Source organism: Pocillopora verrucosa, chromosome 14 (assembly GCF_036669915.1).
Source record: "Pocillopora verrucosa isolate sample1 chromosome 14, ASM3666991v2, whole genome shotgun sequence".
Lineage (NCBI taxonomy): Eukaryota > Metazoa > Cnidaria > Anthozoa > Scleractinia > Pocilloporidae > Pocillopora > Pocillopora verrucosa.
This window is the reverse complement of record NC_089325.1, coordinates 9,425,231-9,444,151: the sequence shown is the minus strand read 5'-3', so window position 1 is coordinate 9,444,151 and position 18,921 is coordinate 9,425,231. Positions and strand designations below refer to the sequence as shown.

At 36.2% G+C, this 18,921-nt stretch overlaps 3 protein-coding genes across 4 annotated transcripts in view; 2 read left to right on the top strand and 1 right to left on the bottom strand.

Moving 5' to 3' along the window:
• Positions 1–439: 439 nt before the first annotated feature.
• On the bottom strand, positions 440–10,742 carry LOC131779703 (uncharacterized). 2 transcript variants are annotated; one of them, XM_059096278.2, is made up of 17 exons: positions 10,581–10,742; positions 10,402–10,451; positions 8,687–8,873; positions 7,004–7,043; positions 6,560–6,625; positions 6,108–6,174; positions 5,450–5,530; positions 5,210–5,287; positions 4,747–4,816; positions 4,597–4,661; positions 4,411–4,477; positions 3,963–4,011; positions 3,351–3,410; positions 3,165–3,241; positions 2,688–2,839; positions 2,009–2,068; positions 440–1,734 (listed from the first exon to the last, which is right to left on the bottom strand). In XM_059096278.2, the coding sequence occupies exons 1-17, from the start codon at positions 10,683–10,685 to the stop codon at positions 1,683–1,685; spliced, it is 1,326 nt and encodes a 441-aa protein (XP_058952261.2). In that variant the 5' UTR covers positions 10,686–10,742; the 3' UTR covers positions 440–1,682. The 2 variants fall into 2 exon arrangements, with proteins under 2 accessions (XP_058952261.2, XP_058952262.2); XM_059096279.2 differs by having other exon boundaries at positions 8,717–8,873.
• A 284-nt stretch (positions 10,743–11,026) lies between these two features.
• On the top strand, positions 11,027–14,346 carry LOC131779705 (large ribosomal subunit protein uL6). Its single transcript, XM_059096281.2, has 5 exons — positions 11,027–11,070; positions 11,862–11,920; positions 12,275–12,480; positions 13,414–13,624; positions 14,201–14,346. The coding sequence occupies exons 2-5, from the start codon at positions 11,875–11,877 to the stop codon at positions 14,302–14,304; spliced, it is 567 nt and encodes a 188-aa protein (XP_058952264.1). The 5' UTR covers positions 11,027–11,070; positions 11,862–11,874; the 3' UTR covers positions 14,305–14,346.
• Positions 14,347–17,584: 3,238 nt separating this feature from the next.
• The window catches only part of LOC131779711 (RING finger protein 150-like), a 10,125-nt gene continuing 8,788 nt past the window's right edge, over positions 17,585–18,921 (top strand). Inside the window, exon 1 of the mRNA XM_059096289.2 lies at positions 17,585–18,458. Within this exon, the coding sequence (XP_058952272.2) occupies positions 17,754–18,458 (705 nt within the window). The 5' untranslated portion in view covers positions 17,585–17,753. The remainder of the gene's footprint in view (positions 18,459–18,921) is intronic.

Sequence of the window (18,921 nt, the reverse complement as noted above, 5' to 3'; positions counted from 1 at the left end):
GCTTATTTTTCATTCAAGTTGGGCAGAATCTGTCTTTCTGTAAAGAGGGGTGGAGGGGGGAGGGGGGGGGTTCGGGATGAGAAGGGGGGGGGGGAGAGGAGGAGGAGGTAATTACAGGGGATTGAGAGAGGGGGTGAGATTCCGCACCCGGGTACTTGTGTCGTGTGCGTGAGCAAGGTAACTTACTCCAATAATACTTCACTCTACCCAGAAAGATTACTTAGCACTGGCGTAACGCAAAATAAATCTTACAGAATGCTGACAGGAAGCTTATGGTTTAGCTTCTCCTTTAGGGGTGCGTGAGAGGGATAGCAATACCCCTTGTCAGTAACCCCCACGGACACCGGGATATGTCCCAGGAATGTAGACCATTCGACCCGACAGCAGACTTTCCCTCGACCTTTTACGCCTAAACGCTAAAACTTCTATACAACGGACGGAATTTTACGTTTGCATTTAATTTACTATTCGTTCACGTACACAAAAATTCATTAACTTTACAATAAAAACCACCTCCTTTTCTACAAAATAACACGTGGTAAATAAACGATGCCGGCCCTCTACTCTTCCCCTCCCCTCTTCCCATCTCCGCTCCGGCTTGTTACATGATATCCAGGCAGTCATTTGGCTACTAATAAGCTTGTTAATGAGTTCTTTAAGAAAAATAAACCCTTGCCTTATGAAATATGATTTCCGAACAGGAAAGCGATGCTTTCTTAGTATTCCTCAGAAGAAAAAAGGAGAAAAAAAGCCTGAAAATGTTTTTTCGCAAGACATTTTAACGCATACTCCTTCGTCAGTACAACATGTGAAAATTGTACCTTCTTTTTAAATTACATTTATTTATCAATTTGAAAAATATAATTTAGCCCTCTTTGTGTTGTCAAGTACTCCCGCTTACTACTTGGAAAAATAACTGTACAGGGCGAAATATCTCTTAAATGACCTATTACTTGTTTTGTAATAGTTATTTTGAATTACGGGTATATACAGTATCCCACCCAACTGAAAAAAGAATGACACAGCTTCCCACCCCACCCTCCTAGCTAACACACTTAAAGAAAAACCACATTTAAAATCAATAATAACCCTTTAACCCCCAGAAGTGATTAACATCTATCTTCTCCCTGCAATATCCATACATTATCCATCAAACAAGTAATGAGAATACTCAAACATATCAAATAGAAGTTGTTGTCTTGATCTAACACCAAATTCTTGCAACTAATTTAAAAGGAAATATGTAGTAGCTGGTGAGGAGAATTGACTATCAGATCTGGGAGTTAAAGGGTTGATTTCAATCAAAGCTAAAATTGCAAGTTTTTTTCTAAAAATAATAATCTCTTAATTGTATAAACATCTTCTAACTAACAATTATGTTTAAAAGTTAGTTATATACTAGGAGACTCAATTAAACTGCAGTTCTGAACAACTGAAATTTGACTTTAAGAGTTTCATTTAGGATTTATATATACTTTCATTGCAATAGGAAAATGTTACAAAGTTTTAATATTGTTCTTAAATAAACTCTGTTATATCTTATTTTTAACTCACATTTCTATTGGTCCTCTTTTTTAAAATTATTTCATCCTATTTTCTTGTTGGTTTGGCTTTTGATGAATAAGTTATCAAAACATATAAACAAAAACTCTGTTTTATGTCCCAGATAAAGCACTACAGAGTCAGGAGCCAGACAGCAGCCTTAAAAGAGCATCTCTTGTTCCTATAACAGCACTGGAATATAAATAACTATTAGTAGAAGAAATATGTAGCAAAAAAATGTTAATGAACAGGGCCACTATCAATGACAACAAAAATGGTAACTGTGAGGTGGGTTGCTTGAAAATTAACTATGTGCGACTGTTTAGACAGAGTGGAGTAGAATTATTTGAGATTGAGAAGTTTTCGACTTGAAATTCAACATCACAGGGAATTAGTTGTCAGATGCAGTCTCTATAAACCGAAAATAACTTATTTCAAGAGTATGTGACATTAAATTAACCCTTACCCTACTAATCCAAGAAATATGATTAATATGTCAATAAACCATTCTCCTTTGGTGAGATGCCTGAAGAAGAAAGTAAATGCAGTTATTGACAAAGTGAAATAAACAGACAAATAAACAAATTCAGCCCTTAACTCCCACAAGTGATGAACATGTAACTTCTCCCTACAACATCCATACATTATCCAGCAGACAGGTAATGAGAATAATGAAACTTATCAGGTAAAGTTGTTATATTGATCTAACAGCAAATTCTTGGAAATAATTTAAAAGGAAAACCAAAACAGTTAGAGGGGTGAGACACATTCAGATCTAAGGAGTTTTTAAAAGGTTTAATAAATACAGGAATATGCTCTTGCCAAGTTCAAATCCCCTAGGTGGCTAACTATTTTTTCTTTTGGCATCTGGCATTTTGCTTTAGTGAAAGCTTTGAAGACCTACACATCCCCAATTTTTGAGAGCAGAGCCTCCACGTCCCATTTGATTCTTACATGGGCATAGCTTTTGAAGACTCGCACAAAAAAGACATTTTTCTTCAACACTATTTTTAAACAACACATAATACATCCAAACTAGGCTCGATGACCCTTATCTTAAAAACTAAGTAAACCTGCAGCTGAAGGCTGTAATCACAATCTGTGCCAACCAAAGTTTGGCAAATGATATTTCTTAATAAACTTACCCTTCAAAAATTCGTAGATGAAATATTCCAGGTAAAACAAATCCTAACAGAGTACAACAGCTAGATCCAAAGAACGCCATGAGTGTGGAGAAGTTTGGAATCACAAGCACAACAATGCCGGAAAGTACTACAACACAGGCTCGTAAAACAGTCTGCAGAGAATAAAACACACAACAAAATCTTAGAATCTAGTAACTTATATGACTCTTAACCCCCAAACAACACCTGTGAAGGAGAAAAAAAATGGAAGACCTCATCAAAAAAGCTTTTTTGATTATTTTGCTTTTTAACTTTTTTGGGCCAAAAATTGAAATCAAGGATGATGTTTTTCATTTAGCTCTAAACAGCCTAAATTTCACTTTTCTAATACATTCAAGTAATCTCCTCCAGAACTGAGAATCTACCTAAATCAAAATATTGGGAATTGAATGCCATGTAAAATCTCAGCAAATAAACAGAACCAAATATAATATTTACTCCTTGGTAGTAGCTGCTTTTCCCTCCATCTGGGAGAAGTTTTTTCTCTAATAATAGCACTACAGGGAACATCATAACTGCAAATCAACCGCATACAAGTTAAAAACTTGATGTAAACTCCTTAAGATTTTAATAAAATGCAAAAAAGGAAAAAATTAATTAAAATAAAACAAAGTACACACTTACTTGGGTAAGTAAAAAATAATGAGAAACAAAGACAAAGTTGAACTACAGCAGGAAATGGACCTAGAAAGACAGCAACAAAGCTGATTGATAAGAATTCAAAACAGATAAACCATCTAGTTTGAAGATATTTACTCTAAAGCCAAGAGCAAACAATAAGACGACACACGTCTACAGTCAAGATGAATTTTAAGCACATTTAATGCATAACCTACAAAATTGTTATAGTTTTTAACCCTTCACACCCTAATATCAGTATGCATATTCTCCATACTGTTCTCTATACATTTTTTTAAGGTTTTTTAAAAGGAGAATTTGTTTAACAGTCAAGAGTTCTTCTGTTGGTGATCATTTCCCTTATTCTCACAACCTTAATGTTTGATTCAGGGGTGATATTGTAAGGAGAAATTAGATGCCAGTAACTCTTAACAGTTAAAGGGTTAACAATAAACTGATTGATCTCATCTGCAAAATTTACAAGGAAAAGTGAGACGAGATTTGGCTGGATTGGCTGCACTGGCTCCATTGCAGCCCGTGCGGTACTCTGGAAATTTTTTGAAATAGCATGACTTTGAAGTGGTAATTATTAATGCAATTTGCAGCTTTCTTTCTTACCAAGAGGTAAATTTAGAGTGATCATTTGCTGTGTGTTTTCTCCAAAAGACTGAAAAGAAAGGAAAACCTCAGTTAGTTCAGAGGTGCCAATGATTTCAAGAAACACACTCAGGAACTAAGTCTCCTGTTCTAATACACTGGGTCCCCTGCCACTTTTAGATGGTCACTCACCCACCAGGGATTGGATAAAAAGAGTTTTTATTTGTCAAATTAACCATTTACACCCTAACATCAGTATGCATATTCCCTATACTTTTCTTAGTACATTTCCCTAGAGGCTGACAAGGAGAGTTTGTTTAACCATCAAGAGCTCCTTTGTTGGTCATCATAAAACTTGGTACAGTATTTATTAACCAGTAAAAAAATATAAATTTTCTGTTTTAGATTAAAAGCTGTTGTTACTAAATGGTGATAAATATTTAAAACACAAAAAGGGAAAGATGCTTACCAGGTAACCACAGGCACCAAATGCAATATACAGTGTTGTAACTAGAAACAATGTCAGCTTAAATACTCTGGAGAGAAAAACATGAAACTAAATATCAACCTTCATAATCAAATTACAAAACAAAATTAAATTAAAACAAATAAAAGGCCTTTTTTAACTCAATTTTAATTATAATTTAAGACTTACGATCTAAATTTATCTCGTGAATCTCTTGCACAGGATGCTTCCAATGACAATATTAATCCTGCCCCCTACAAACAACAATCACCAGATTATTATTGTTACACAAAGTTTTTTCGTTGGGAATGTCTGTATCACCATCACAATAATGCTTACCTCATAACAATATATTGCCACTCCTAAGAAAAATGGTAGGCCACTTATCCTAGCAATTTGTGGGTGAATCCTAAAAATGTAACAACATAGCACTTCATAAATGAAAAAATAGAATTTGTACAATTGAGGGTTTCATTTATTAGCAAAACCTCTTAGCAGAATCTTAGCAAGCAGCCTTCCCCTTACACAAAAAAAACATAAGTTTTGCAAGTCTTCTGAAAGTACAAAAAACTTTTTGTGAGGTTAACCGTTCACACCATAACATCAGTATACAAGTTCTCCATACTGTGTTCTACACATTTCCTATGCTACTTAGAAGGAGAATTTGTTAAACAATCAAAAGTGTCTCGAGTTAACAATCTTTTTTGTAATTTCTCAAGACCTTACTGTTTGATTTAGGGGAGATACTGCTGGAAGAAATTTGATGCTTATCACTATCAAAGATTAAAGGCTTAATACTTACTTTACTTTCTCAAAGTGTGCAAAATCAAACCAAAAGACTACACAGTAGGCAAAAACATTGGCAAAATCTGCAAAAAGACTGCACAAGAAACAAAAAATTTTAACAGCTTAACATAACTTACAAATAATAGATACTTAATACAAACATCCATTTATTACTAATAACAAGTAACAAAAAAAGGACAATAAAATCCATCTCACTTGTTAATGATGACTAGATATTTAGATTAACAAGACACACCTGAATATAGCTAACTTCTTTAAATGTCTGAAGTTTACCAAAACTGCAAGTGGAGGTAGTAGAGTCATTAAATACTGGTGTCTGAAACACAAACAGACAAAGACAAAAACAATTATTAATTAAAAGATTTTAATATGTACCCCCCTCAGACCCTAAAAAATAAACCTTTATACAGAATCCAGCATCCTAACCGTTACTTTGCCACATTTTATACTCATTTATCTGGTCATTTATTTAAAGCAGTTACAATTTTTTGGGTTAGATCAAGGTGCCATAGCAATCTATTGTGTCTGCATGTCACTGTACTTTGATAGAAAATAAAGTGCTTTATTCATCAACTTGATGACACTAATTAAAACCACATTTCACTGAACAACCACAGTTGCTTAGTATCTGGTCCATGTAATCCAATAGTTTCCTTTGTTATTGAAATCTATTTTTGTGTTAAATGATTTACAGTGTACACCTTCAGAAAAATAAAACCATTTTTTTGGTAAATCCATTACTCTGGTGACAACAAACATCCAATACCCTGAGCTCAAGCAGCAAAATTTTACTTTCAATTGTTAGATGAAAATCACGAGCAAAAAGTTGATTATTTCATCTACACTGACAGTCTCGAGAAAAATAAGAAAGAAATGAAAAACTGACAACTCACTTGCTGAGAACTGGCAACATGTTGTTAAGAGTATCAGAGATAAAGATTAAATATGCACAAGAAAACCCTGTTGAGACAAACAGTTATCATTCAGTACTTGGTGGCTTTCCAGCACATTTGCCATTAACACTTGGCCCTTTACAACCTAACATCAGTATGCATATTCTCCATACTGTTCTCTATACATTTCTCAAGGTGCTGACAAGGAGAATTTGTTTAACAATCAAAAGCTTGTTTACTTGTTAATCATTTCCTTCATTCTCTTAACCGTAATGTGTGATTCAGGGGTGATATTGTAAGGAGAAATTAGATGCTGGTCACTCTTAGGAGTCAAAGGGTTTAATGACCCAACCATCATGGGAAAAACTAAAGTAAAATAACAAATGCTGAACCTTTAATGTATTAAAAGTTCTAAATACAAATCAATTTGTTCTGTAAAATCATAAAATTACCTATCTGAGAAATTACTATGCTTGTATCAACCAAGGCTCTGCCAGAATTTCCCAATGCATGAAAACCTGAAGAAACAAAAACAGAGTTGTGTTAGTTTGGTATCAAGCAGCTGCCTATACACATGTAAAAACAAACAAACAAACAAACAAAAAAAAACAACAGCAACAACAAACAAAAAAACAGAGAGCCAAGGAAGGACAAAGAGTCACACTGAATAAATGGGAACAACTCAGCAAAGAACTTAAACGCATTCTACGCTGATGTTTAACCCTTGACACCCTAACACCAGTATGCATATCCTCCATACTGTTCTCTATACATTTCATAGGATGCCGACAGTGAATTCTGTCAATTATAGAAGCCCTTGAAGTTTTTGCAAAAGCCCTTCTCCAAATATGTCCTCTTTAGTGAGGTCAAACAAAGTGCTGGTCAGAGTCACTCACCAAGATCTCCATAATCAATCTCATGGGCTGCACTCTGCAACTAAAATAGTATTCCACATTTTTACTTTTAACAGACCTATCCTCTCATACACAATAACTTGAGTAACATTGTTAAGCTCATCATTCCTTTTCCTCTTCCTCCTCAAATGTAATTCTATATGTTCCCATTTCCCAAACAACCTTGACAAGGGCAGATTACAATGCCTCTGTCCTATAGCATGCCACAATTTTGACACGTATTATTTAATAATCAGTTATTAGGTATATTAAGTGTGTTAGAGTTTGAAATGAGTTTGCGATTGTTCAGTGGTTAAATCTGTTTCGTTACTGTATGACAAAAAAAGCCCTTAACCCTTTCACTCCCACGATCTCATTAATAATTCTCCTTACTGTCTGCAATACAATTCTTATGACGTTAGTTCTAAGAATTTGATGTTGAATCAACTACTTATCGCCTAATTGATATTTTTCTTCATTCTCATCACTTATTGGCATGATATTGTATTAATATTGTAAGAAGAAATTATGTCTTGGTCCCGCATGCCAGTTTAAGGTACAAAAGAATTGATAACTGTTCTGATCTCCTGTGTGATTGGTTAAAACACATTCATTTGATACTTCCAAAAAATCTCAGGTGTTAATGGTTTTCAGAGTTTGATAATATTTGTTTAAGATCAATATTAACATTAGCACAGACATTCTGCCTTTAAAGAATAAAATCTATTATGAATTTAAGGAAAAGCTGTATAACTTCAACAGTTAATTGTCAACTGTAATCAGTATCATTAGCTGGACTTTTGTTACTTTCAAAGGTTAGGGTTCATTGTCATGGTCAAGATTGTTACAATCAATATCAAATAAATACAGATTATTATACACATGGATTGGAATGCAAAGTGTAGATCTGACTCTCAGATGGTATAAAGTTGCTTACTTCCCCTAAAGCCACCAGCAAGATCAAGTTATAGCATAGCCAAATCTTAGGATTCCTCTAGCCTATTCATCCCAGACAGGGTATCAATCCCATTTTAAACCATAAAGCCACCAGGAGTATTGCCAACCTTCAAAGATAGGGTACTAGTCTATCAGAAGCAGGGGCAGATCCAGGAGTTTTTGGTAAGAAGGAGGTGCAAAACTTTGATACAGAAAATGCATTTTTTTTCCACAATAAAACCTACATAAATAAAATAGGAGAGATGGTAAGTTTTGAGCTTGGTAAAGAAATAAAGAAAGATGTTTTTGTTTTGTCGCAAGCATGGGACGTGTCTTTGTCCCATGCTAGCGACAAGACAAAAAACATCTTTCTCTAAGAATTTTTTATGTCAGGCAAGAAATGAAGGAACCCAAAGGTCTGATGGGGGTGAAGTCCTGCCACCTGAAACCTCCTCCTCTGAATCTGCTGCCAAGTAGTAAACCCCTGATGATTATAGTTCCTTGACAGTTTTCTGGTACCACATGCATTCAAGGTTCAAGGAGGTACTGAGAAGAGTAAAATGTCTTGTTCAACTTCCCCCCACAATGACCTTGCCAGAGCTTAAACCCAGATCTCCCCTTCCAGATTCAGGCACACTCAGTACCAGATCTCCATACTTCCCACAAGCAACAACACACCATCTGGGAGACTGATGCCATGGAGTGGGTTGGCATCAAAGTAACAAAAGCCATGATTTTATCAATACTAACTAGGAGATCATCCACCCCATCTTCCATTACTTTGTCTGTTACTTCTCCACTTTCAGCTGCCTTTAATAATTCCTTCTCCTCTGAAGCAACCTTTCCATCCACTGAAATTACAGCTCCCTTAACATGATCCCTTTTCTTCCATGTTAACTTTTTCTTGCAGTCAATAATCAATAGCATTGCTTTTACACTGAAAGAAGCAAAATATGAATTTTCAGTGAGCAACAGCATGAATGACTACAAAAGAGAGAAAAAATATAGCCATTTATCATTATAATATAATGACTTGTCTGTCAGCCCCCACTCTTGTTCATGACTCACGGACATTCCTTGCACTTGGTCTATAAGTCATAACCTTAAGCCAAATATTTTCCCTTGCAGCCCTCCCACTCAGTCAATAAGTAAAACTTATCAATCAAGGGCAAAGCTATTACAATAGAGCTCATGTGTTGAATTAAAGGGAAGAATTACTCTGGAAAGGTGGAAAATAGAAAATAACAGTATGAAAAACTTGCGTCAACGTCAACAAAAACCCTACAACTCGAGATATAACTTCGGAGTGATTGGCACCTCCAAACTTGTCTAAAATTATATTTTCAATGAAATATTATTGCAGCAATATCTTCACATGGAAAGAGTATACTTTGAGTTGACGACACCTGCTCTAAGGCCTAGTTCAGATGTTGTGCTTCTGTGGTGTTGAACTTGATTGCAATTAGGTTCAACTATAGCACAGCAGATGCACAACCCTGATTCAGATGTTGGGAATGTCATGCAAAACACAGCTTTTACTGAAGCACCCTCTGCACAAAGGAGAATTGTTCCTGTGATTCCCCCATGGTAACATAATTCCACTAAGATATATTGCTATAATTTATGAATTTTGTTTGGCACAGCAGGGGTATGACATCTGAATCACTGCTGTGCCAGAGTCATATACCACTGCAAAGCTTGTCAGACCAAATTGCTTGCTGAATTTAATTCAAAAGTTTGATTCAGACACCATACTTCTGCCATGTATTGTAGCACCTAATTCCTGAATTAAGTTCAGCATGGCAGAAGCACGATGTCTGAACTGGGCTTAAGCAATACATGTACTTTCAATTTTTTTTTTTTTCACCCACTCACATATGAAATAAGTGACAAATGGCATTGAACAATATTTCTGTCAGTGGCTCATTAGGCCAGTACTAAAAATTCATATTTACTTAATACAATTTATCTCGCTGTATTGATAAATATTTGGACCATCTCAATGTAATACAGGTCCTACATATATATAAAGATCCTGGAGGGTTTTCAGTTATTTGTAAATAAATTCTTAACCTTTCTCTGGCTTAAATTTTAAGTAATTAACTGCCGGATATTGTTAAAATAAACCGTTGATCAAACAAGGGTAGTTTTAGGTAGACCTAGAAAGTCATGTCAGAAAGTAAGGAAGGCGATAAAAGATGGACAGAGAAGTCAAAAAGAGGTTCAAGGTGAAGCCCTAGTTATGTTTATGAGCTGTTATAATGGGTGAATGCGGGAGAATAGTAACATTTAACAACATAATTAATGGCTGCTATGGTTACAGACAGTCCTTGTCAAAAATTCACTCTAACCATTTCAAAAAGCTGTCTAATCTACAACAAATGGCTGAAAAGTTATGTACCGAATTTGACAACGAAATTTCTAGCGTTTGGAGAAAAATATCATCAGTTGGAAAAAAATCCTACCTTAGAGTACCAATCAATGCCATGATCGCGCTTCCTTCGATAACTCCCGCCTATCAGGAGGAAATAAACATCGATCATAAAATACACACAGCATCTTTCATTCTCCGTGCAAATATATGCGTTCGTGGCACTGGCCAAGTTCGAGAGCAAGCGTCGCGTAGAATCTCTTAAATTCCTACCTCTTTAAAAGCGTGAGGCATTCCCAAAATTCCAGCGCCGATAAACGAAATAAATATATTAGCGAACATCTTGATGGAACTTCTCGCCCCATCATCTTGATGCATTCTCCGCAAAATAACTAATTGTAAATGTCCTCTAACTTTGACCGCCGATAACCTAACTTCCAACCAGTTGAAATATGGTTACCCTGTTGAGGGACTGGTAACTTACTAACTCAACTAGGGGAGGGGTGTTTCTGGTTATGTTTTCTTATGAAAACTATTCCCGTGAAAAAAAAATATTCATCTGTATGAAAAAATTTCTTTCTGAGTTTTTTCTAAACTATTATATCGTATATTTTCTCTATATTCCAATAAAAGAGTCACTACTTCGTTTGATTGCCGATCTACTCCCTTCTCTGCCCCGGAAGGGAAGAAATTGTCAGAGAGCCTGGCTACTAAGCACAGTTACAAACTTCAGGTCTTTCTCTTTCCTCCATCTTTCGCAAAGGTAATAATGTTGCTTTGAATCCGGTTATATTTACCCCATCCTTTCCTCATCCACAGCTGTTTTGCAAATTATTTTAAACTAAATAAATTTACTTATGATCTCAATGGATTCTTTGCTACGATTAAAGGCTTGATAACGTACAATCGTCTCGCTAACCAGTAAGGTTGACTCGCATGTTATGTGTTTACAGAAATCACGTCTACATTGCGAGACCGTTCATTGTTTATTCCCCTGAAATATATCTGCTTAGATAAAATATATTTGAAATACTCTGGTGAAGGAAAAGAATCTACATCAGATTTTGCCACCTTCATATGCGATCGAAAGTACATTTTTTCAGCTGATCTGTCATCTAAAGAATATTCTTTTTAGCGCTAAACTCGCAAAGTATTTCCCAGATCCACAACTGTTAGGATTACATGCAACTCTAAATCTTATTGAACGTGACAGTTGATTTCATACACGTTGGCTTCATTGATTCGCTCCAAACTAATTGTGATCAAATGTGAGCTAATAAAAATGGCCCTTTTTCTTAGCAAATCTTTAAAGTTTGTGAGTCATCAGTGACCCCACTTTAAACCACAGTGAAGAAGTCTGTTAACCCTTTGACTCCTACGAGTGACCAAGTCAGAACCTCTAGAATAAAGTAAATTATCGCCAAGGGGATTAGTTGATCTAATACCAAATTCTCCAAACTAACATCATCAGAATTGTATGTCAGACAGTAAGGAAAATTGATAATAAGATCTTAAAGTGAAAGGGTTAAGTTCTTGTTTGTATTTTTGTTTCAGATTTTTTGCAGCCATGAAGACTATTCTGGCAAGTGCTACAGTTGACATTCCCGAAAATGGTAACTTCCTCTTTCATTCTGTTTTTTAACTTGACTATTTTGTTGTGAGTTAAAAAAAGACAAGATTCTGATTCAATTTAACAAAGTTTAATGAACTTATGTCTTTTATCTGGTTGTTTATGTACAAATCCTATATCTGAAAAATAATCATGCAAACCATTTTTTGCTAAATACTAAACAAAGAAACAGATTCGGAAAAGACAAAAACAGAAAGTGGAAAAAGTACCCTCCTTTGATTAAGTACCACCTCAAATAAACACCTTAAATTATCCAGAACTTAAAATAGGTGTTTGAATGGCAATTCAAGGATTTTGGATGTCCAAGAATTTTTAATTTTCTTTTTTATGTGTGCAGTCACGATCAAGCTGAGAGGTCGTGAAGTGACAGTAAAAGGACCACGCGGTAGCCTGGTAAGAAGTTTCAGACATCTTAACTTGGAGCTTACTCTGCTGAGTAAGAAGAAGCTGCGTGTTGATGTTTGGTTTGCAAAACGCAAACAGCTGGCTTGTGTCAAAACCATATGTACTCATGTGGAAAACATGATTAAGGGAGTTACCTATGTGAGTAGATTTGTAGATAGAAAGCAGATGATGATTTAATTTGTTGCTTAGATTCTCAGTGTATTGTTAAAGAACAATGTATTTGATTCACGGTTTTCAAATTGTGTTAATCAAAGAATAAGAAAGATGGTAAATTTTTAGCTCTGTAAAGAAGTAGTGAAAGATGTTGTTTTTCTCTTGTCACGAGCATGGGGCAAAGGAAAGATTTTTTGAACTTCTTGTATGAACTTTGTGATGGCCTTGCTCGCCATAGAGGCTCTGTGGCTCAGAAATAGAGAATGGGAGCATTGAATGCAAAGGTCTGGGGTTTGATTCCTCATGGGGACTTGTTTGGGACTTGGGTGTTTGGGAAAAAAACATCTTTTGCTGTGTTAATCAAGTTGTTATTGAATTTTCAAGTCGGTGTTAGGTGGTATATGTTTTTTCTACTTGGAAAAAAATTATTCTGAGTAAATTTTGTGAAAAAATCTGAGCATTATGAGGTAGAACTAGAACTTAATGGGAGAGGAATATCTGAATTTAGAAAAATACCTTGATGTTAAACAATGTTTAATATCATTTGAAACTATTTGGGGTGCATTTTGAATTAAGTATTAAAATTCTCTCATTGTTGACTTAACAAAAGGGTAGCAGATTTCTATCCCTACTCAATACCTTTTAATCTTGTTTACTTTTTTACAAATGGAATATATTTAATAGAGCTGTTATGAAGGGGTTCTTAGATTGTAGTTTTGCCAAACTCCGAGTTTGGAACTAAGTGCTGGAGGCAGGGGTTAAGAAGACTGTTTATTTTATAGTTTAGGTTTTTTTTTTAGTGTTACTAAAGAGGTTGATACAGCAAACTTCGACTTTATTTTATTCTCCAGAGGCAAAAATCACTTAATATATTTAAAATGTTATTGTGAATTAATAATGTCATTTCAAATTCTTCAGGGCTACAAGTATAAGATGAAGGCAGTGTATGCTCATTTCCCAATTAACATCACTGTCTCTGAGAATAACACCTTAGTGGAGGTGCGTAACTTCCTTGGTGAGAAGTACATAAGACGTGTGAGAATGAGACCTGGTGTCACATGTGTGAATTCCTCTGTAAAGGATGAGATCATCTTGGAAGGGAATGACATTGAGCTGGTTTCCAACTCTGGTAAGATTGGTGCATAGTGGTAGCATGTATTTTTGAATGGTAGAACCCAGTTTTGTTTGTGGTTGAAGAGATGAATTGCAGAAATAGTGTGTCTTTCTCAAAAAAACAGTTCACTGAAAGTGGTGTCTAGTGTAACACCTTTTGGTGTTTTTCTCCAATTGGTTGGTGGGTGGCAGGGGGGGAGGATATTACAAGATAATTTGGTCATATTAACAGAGTTGATAATGTAAATCAGCCACTGTGTAGTGTTTCTGAAGCTGATGTTTTGAGCTTTAGTTTACATTATCAACTCAGTTGATAAAACCAAATGTAGGGTTCACTTGATTATAAGCAAAAGAGTTGTAAGCAGAATTAAGAAAAATGACATGGAAATGTTGAGACTCTTGATTTTGAGCGCCCACCATGCTTTTGACTTGAGGAGGAAGAAAAGCATCTTTTTTATTCTGATTTCATTGCTGGTGGAAACCATTCTGGGAACATACAAGTACATTCTTTGTCCTTTTTTTTTTTACTTTCTTGTAAAATTACCAGGCAATCTAAACCCTTTCTCAGAGTTTTGTTTCCTCTCTCTTTCAGCTGCTCTTATCCACCAGTCCACTCTGGTGAAGAACAAAGATATCCGTATGTTCTTGGATGGTATCTATGTATCTGAAAAGACAACTGTTGCACCTGTGGAATGAATGTTTTGCCAAAGGAAATGAATAAAAATACTGTTACCTCTTTCCAAGTGTGTTGCTGAATGCTTGTTGTTGTGTTTTTAAAAAGAACGACGTCTTTAAAGTGAACTAACCTTTGATCGTTAGCCTGTTTATAGCCGCCTGCGACCCTTAAAAAAATTCGGGAAGGACTCCCTTCTGATTTCTTTTGGAGGGTAGGAGGCAGCAGTACACAGGCTATCAGTCGTGAAATACACACACAGAGCCTCACACTGCTTGAAGAAACGATTACACACGGTCCAGTTAGGTAACATTACGTGACGAAAACTGATAGTTAATGCCACTCAATTAAGTAGTACAATCTTTAATGTGCAATCACCATCAAGCTCAAGTTAAATTCATAACAGACGTAAGTGTAGGTAACCAGACAGGGGTGTCCTTAATCGGACTTAGACCTCCGTAAATGGACGGAAGCGTTAAAAATCGGTTGGACCTATCCAGTCTGGGTTATGTCTCGGTGCTTTTCTGATACGCAATGAATTTTCTTCGTTGTTGCCAACTTCTTTGCGAACGAAGTCGCTACCCTTCTACATAGTGGTTTTTTTATATTAGCCACGTTCAATGCGTTACATGATCTCTAGAAATCAAACAGTTTAGTTCTGTTTGACTTCATCTCAAGGTTTAGTTTCAAATTTAGATAAGTACATTTTTTGCAATGTTTTAATTGTGCTCTTGAAATAACGTGATGAAAGTTGTTTGCATCATTTTACTGTCACAAGGGTACGTCCCATTGGCTACATTTCAGATTTGTGAACTAGGTCACTTGTTCGCGATCATAAAGTCGCGACATTCTAAGGCACAGTGCTTGTTCGTTCGTTCGATTTTTTAAAATTCAATTATTTCTTATGTGCATGATCAAAGTAATTCACAAATTTTTTTTGAGTTATTTTTTCTCTTAAAAAAAAAAAAAAACTATGTTAGCATTTAGAGTGGTATGTTGCTCGCACCAATGAGATCGCCCCATTTGGGTATTATCTCGCACCATTCAGATTTTCGCATCAGGGTCTATATCTCGCACCAAACATACCGCAGCATTTTGATATCCAATCACAGCGTCTAGGGTATGTATCTCGCACCAATCATATCACAGCTTTCTTGAAAGGATATCAAGGAACAAAGAATGACATAAACCATAAATTTTGGGCCAATTTTGATAAGTGTAATGGTTTGTTGCCTTCACGAGAGCATCGTCAATTAAGGTCGAGATTTATCGGGATATGAAGGGCTCGCTTTTAACCTTTTTGTATCATTTTTCAGTTGAAACATGTTTTTCCGCTCCTTTTTGCTCCTTTCCAAATTAGACTTCGTCAGGAGCCCATTACTTCGGTCCATCACGTGTCATTTCCATGTAAACAACCTGTACTTGATCACGTGTTCTAATCGCATTGTCCGACCCCGCTGGAAAAATTCACTCGGAACCAAATGCCTCTGATAGTAAATTTTCCACGCAATTCTCTCGCGTTTTGACTTTTTTTCCACAAATAAAATTCGCTTTTAGCTACCTTAAACTTAATTAAATCGCGTCTTAATTCCTTGTAAACAACCTGCATTTTATCATGTATTTCACACACAGAGGGCAAAGTCCAGATAGGCAATAACCAATCAAGGAGCTCTCTTTGAAATATTATTTTTTCTCTTGTTCAATGTATCTTTGATTAGGGTCTATTGGAGATAGAACAGAGTTTCAGTTTGCTTTTCGTAGTAAAATTACGTGGAATTATACTTTTAAAGCAAATAACTACAGACAAATAATTTTGATTTCCTCTCTGTTAGAGGAACGGAAGTAAGCGTAGTCTCTTTCGCAACCGTTATTTGGTTTCATCATGCAACGTGCTCTCGCTCCGGGGAATATACGGCGTTGTGTAACGAGACCAAACAATAGCTGTGAGGGAAACAACAGTACGTGAGGCACTGATGCATTTTATTTTTCCTTAGAAGTTTTCAGACAATAGACCACAAAATGTCTGTGTGAATTCAGATAAATTTGTTTTTTTCTTTCTCTTAAGGTGAAGTAATCCGATATTTTCGTCCGTTTGAAAGTTACTCAAAGTATTCCATCTTAACTCGCCCAGCCCAAAAAATAACTCTTACATGCTACGCATGCCTATGTTTACGATAGGCTGTTTTGATGATGAGCAATTGACGGAGGGCAAACGTTGCCTGTAGCACGCCTCTCAAGGTAGTCTTAGATTGTGTCAGTTCCTTTTTCTTGTGGAACCCAACATTGTTTGAAAGCAGAGGAAAAAGGCCTATAGCCGCGAGGGAGCATGGAGCAAGAATAAGAGGCACATATTAAAATTGGGAGAGACAGAACGTGGAACTCACGAAAGAACTGGGACAGAGCATAAGCAGGACACAAAGAACGCTCCTAAGATAAACATCATTGACGACTTTTTTAAACAAAGGGCATAATGAGTTTTCTTTTATATATATGTTGTAAGGCGTCTTCATCGCATTGTCAGCATGCAAAACAAGAGTCTAAAAAGCCCTTATACGTTTATGATTAAATCTAAGGTCAAAGTCTCTTTCCTGATATTCCAGAAGTACACGGAAATGAGAAGTATTGTGACAACCCGACACTGGGTGGGGGCGGGGAGGGGGGTGTTACCCGGAGATGACGAAGTCCAATGTCCGCACGATATCAGGAGAAATTTACTCTGCATTCATTATTCTAAGAATTTTGAAACTTGATATTTTTAGATTTTCTCATCATCATCCTAGAAATTTAAACTGTTTAGCCCGAAACCGGCTCACAAGTGACATGCATGAAATGCGTCACATTTTTCCAATTATTTAGCGAGTTTTATTTTAGCGACTCTTTGGCCATCTTTTAAAGTGAGTCTTTCCGCGAATTTTATTACGACGTTCATCACTGAGCGGCAAAATGAAGGGCACAGGTGTGATAAATTGAGAAATTATGTTCACTATAACAAATAAACGTCATATCATTATGGTGCCTCATGTTACATTATTATTTTGATCGTGGGGTTTCCAGCAAATCGGGTTTTGGAGAAAAGAATTTCGTCAACGGGGGCGAATATTCTTTCCTCTTCTCACCAACAAGTAATGCTTCCGCTGTTGCTTACACAAGTTTTCAAGAGTGTGCATTTTCACTTTCGGATATAGCTCTGATTTCCTGATCGAGACTGGAACAATATCTTGGCGCGATGCTTCCTTCAATGCGGAACGATGACGTAGAAAGGAATGGAATATCGACACCAGGTGTGCCAATCAATGATCACGTGACTACTTCTGCTTTTACTGTGGTTTTACACGAGCAATGAACATGGCGGAAGAATTGAGTAGCTATTTACACTGAAAAATCTTTAAAAATCCTTCGAAACCTGGTACATTCTCTTCTCTACGGCTTATCTTAAAGGATCCTGTAACTTTTAGTCTACTTTGAAATAACAATGGCCATCGCGAGCAGCTTCACAGAGCGCATCAACATCATTTCAGCGCTGTTATTGTTCGTTTGTGTCGCGAATTTTGTCAACTGCAGTTTCTACGATGACGAACAGCAAACTGAGAAATACACAGAAGCTGTATTGAATATAACATTTTGTGGCAGACTCGGTGAGAAATGTAAGATAAAGCCGTTTGATGGAAAGGGAAAATTTGGTAGTAACAGTCCGAAACGCAACGAGAAGGGATGGCTGTATAGTTTGATGGGAAATAATGTTAATGGTTGTAACGTATTTAACGTCGCGGTGGACAGAAAGCCATGGATTGCCCTCATTAAAAGGGGAGTGTGTAATTTTAAGAATAAGATCATAAATGCTCGCAATCATAACGCTACGGCAGTTGTTATTTACGACAACAAGGATAGCGACGAGGTTGTCCATATGTCACATGTTGGGGCAGATACGATTGTTGCTGTCAGTATAAAGAGGAATCTTGGAGTCGAGCTGGCCGATGCTCTCGTCAACAGAACCAAAGCTGTGTATGTGGAGATTTCTGTGGGTGAAACGATTTCAAAAAAAAGATGGCAAGTGAATCCGACATCTGTACTGTTCGTCTCGGTGTCCTTTATTGTTTTGATGGTGATTTCGCTTGCGTGGTTGGTGTTTTATTATGTCCAAAGGTTTCGGTATGTCCATGCACGCGACAAAACCGAGGTGAGTGCGGGCAGTTTTTAACTCTAATGACTAGAAATTCATTTTATTGTCAGCTGAAATAGCTGTAGTTGAAAATCTTGTTCAAAAGTTTGTGATATTTGCTATGACTTGTTTTGAATATCACTGTTTCGCTCTCTCGATTAATAAACTTAGCCCTCGACGATAACTCCACAAACGTGGTAGAATTATGGCTTTCAATCGTTATCTTCCTCATTTTTGTTTCTTAGTTTTGAACAAATTTTCGTTGATGCGTCTTTCCGTTAATTCTTTTTTTCGTTGCAATTAACGCCTGCGGAATTTTGAAGAGTCATGCGTCACAGAAATAATACTTAACAGTAATTACTATGGAGTTGAATGAATTTTATAGCACAAACTTCACGGAACATAGCTAAGTGGTTCATAGGCGCTTCGATAAGCTTTTTCGTTTTTACTTTCTATTGATTGCGTTTTCCGAGAAATATTT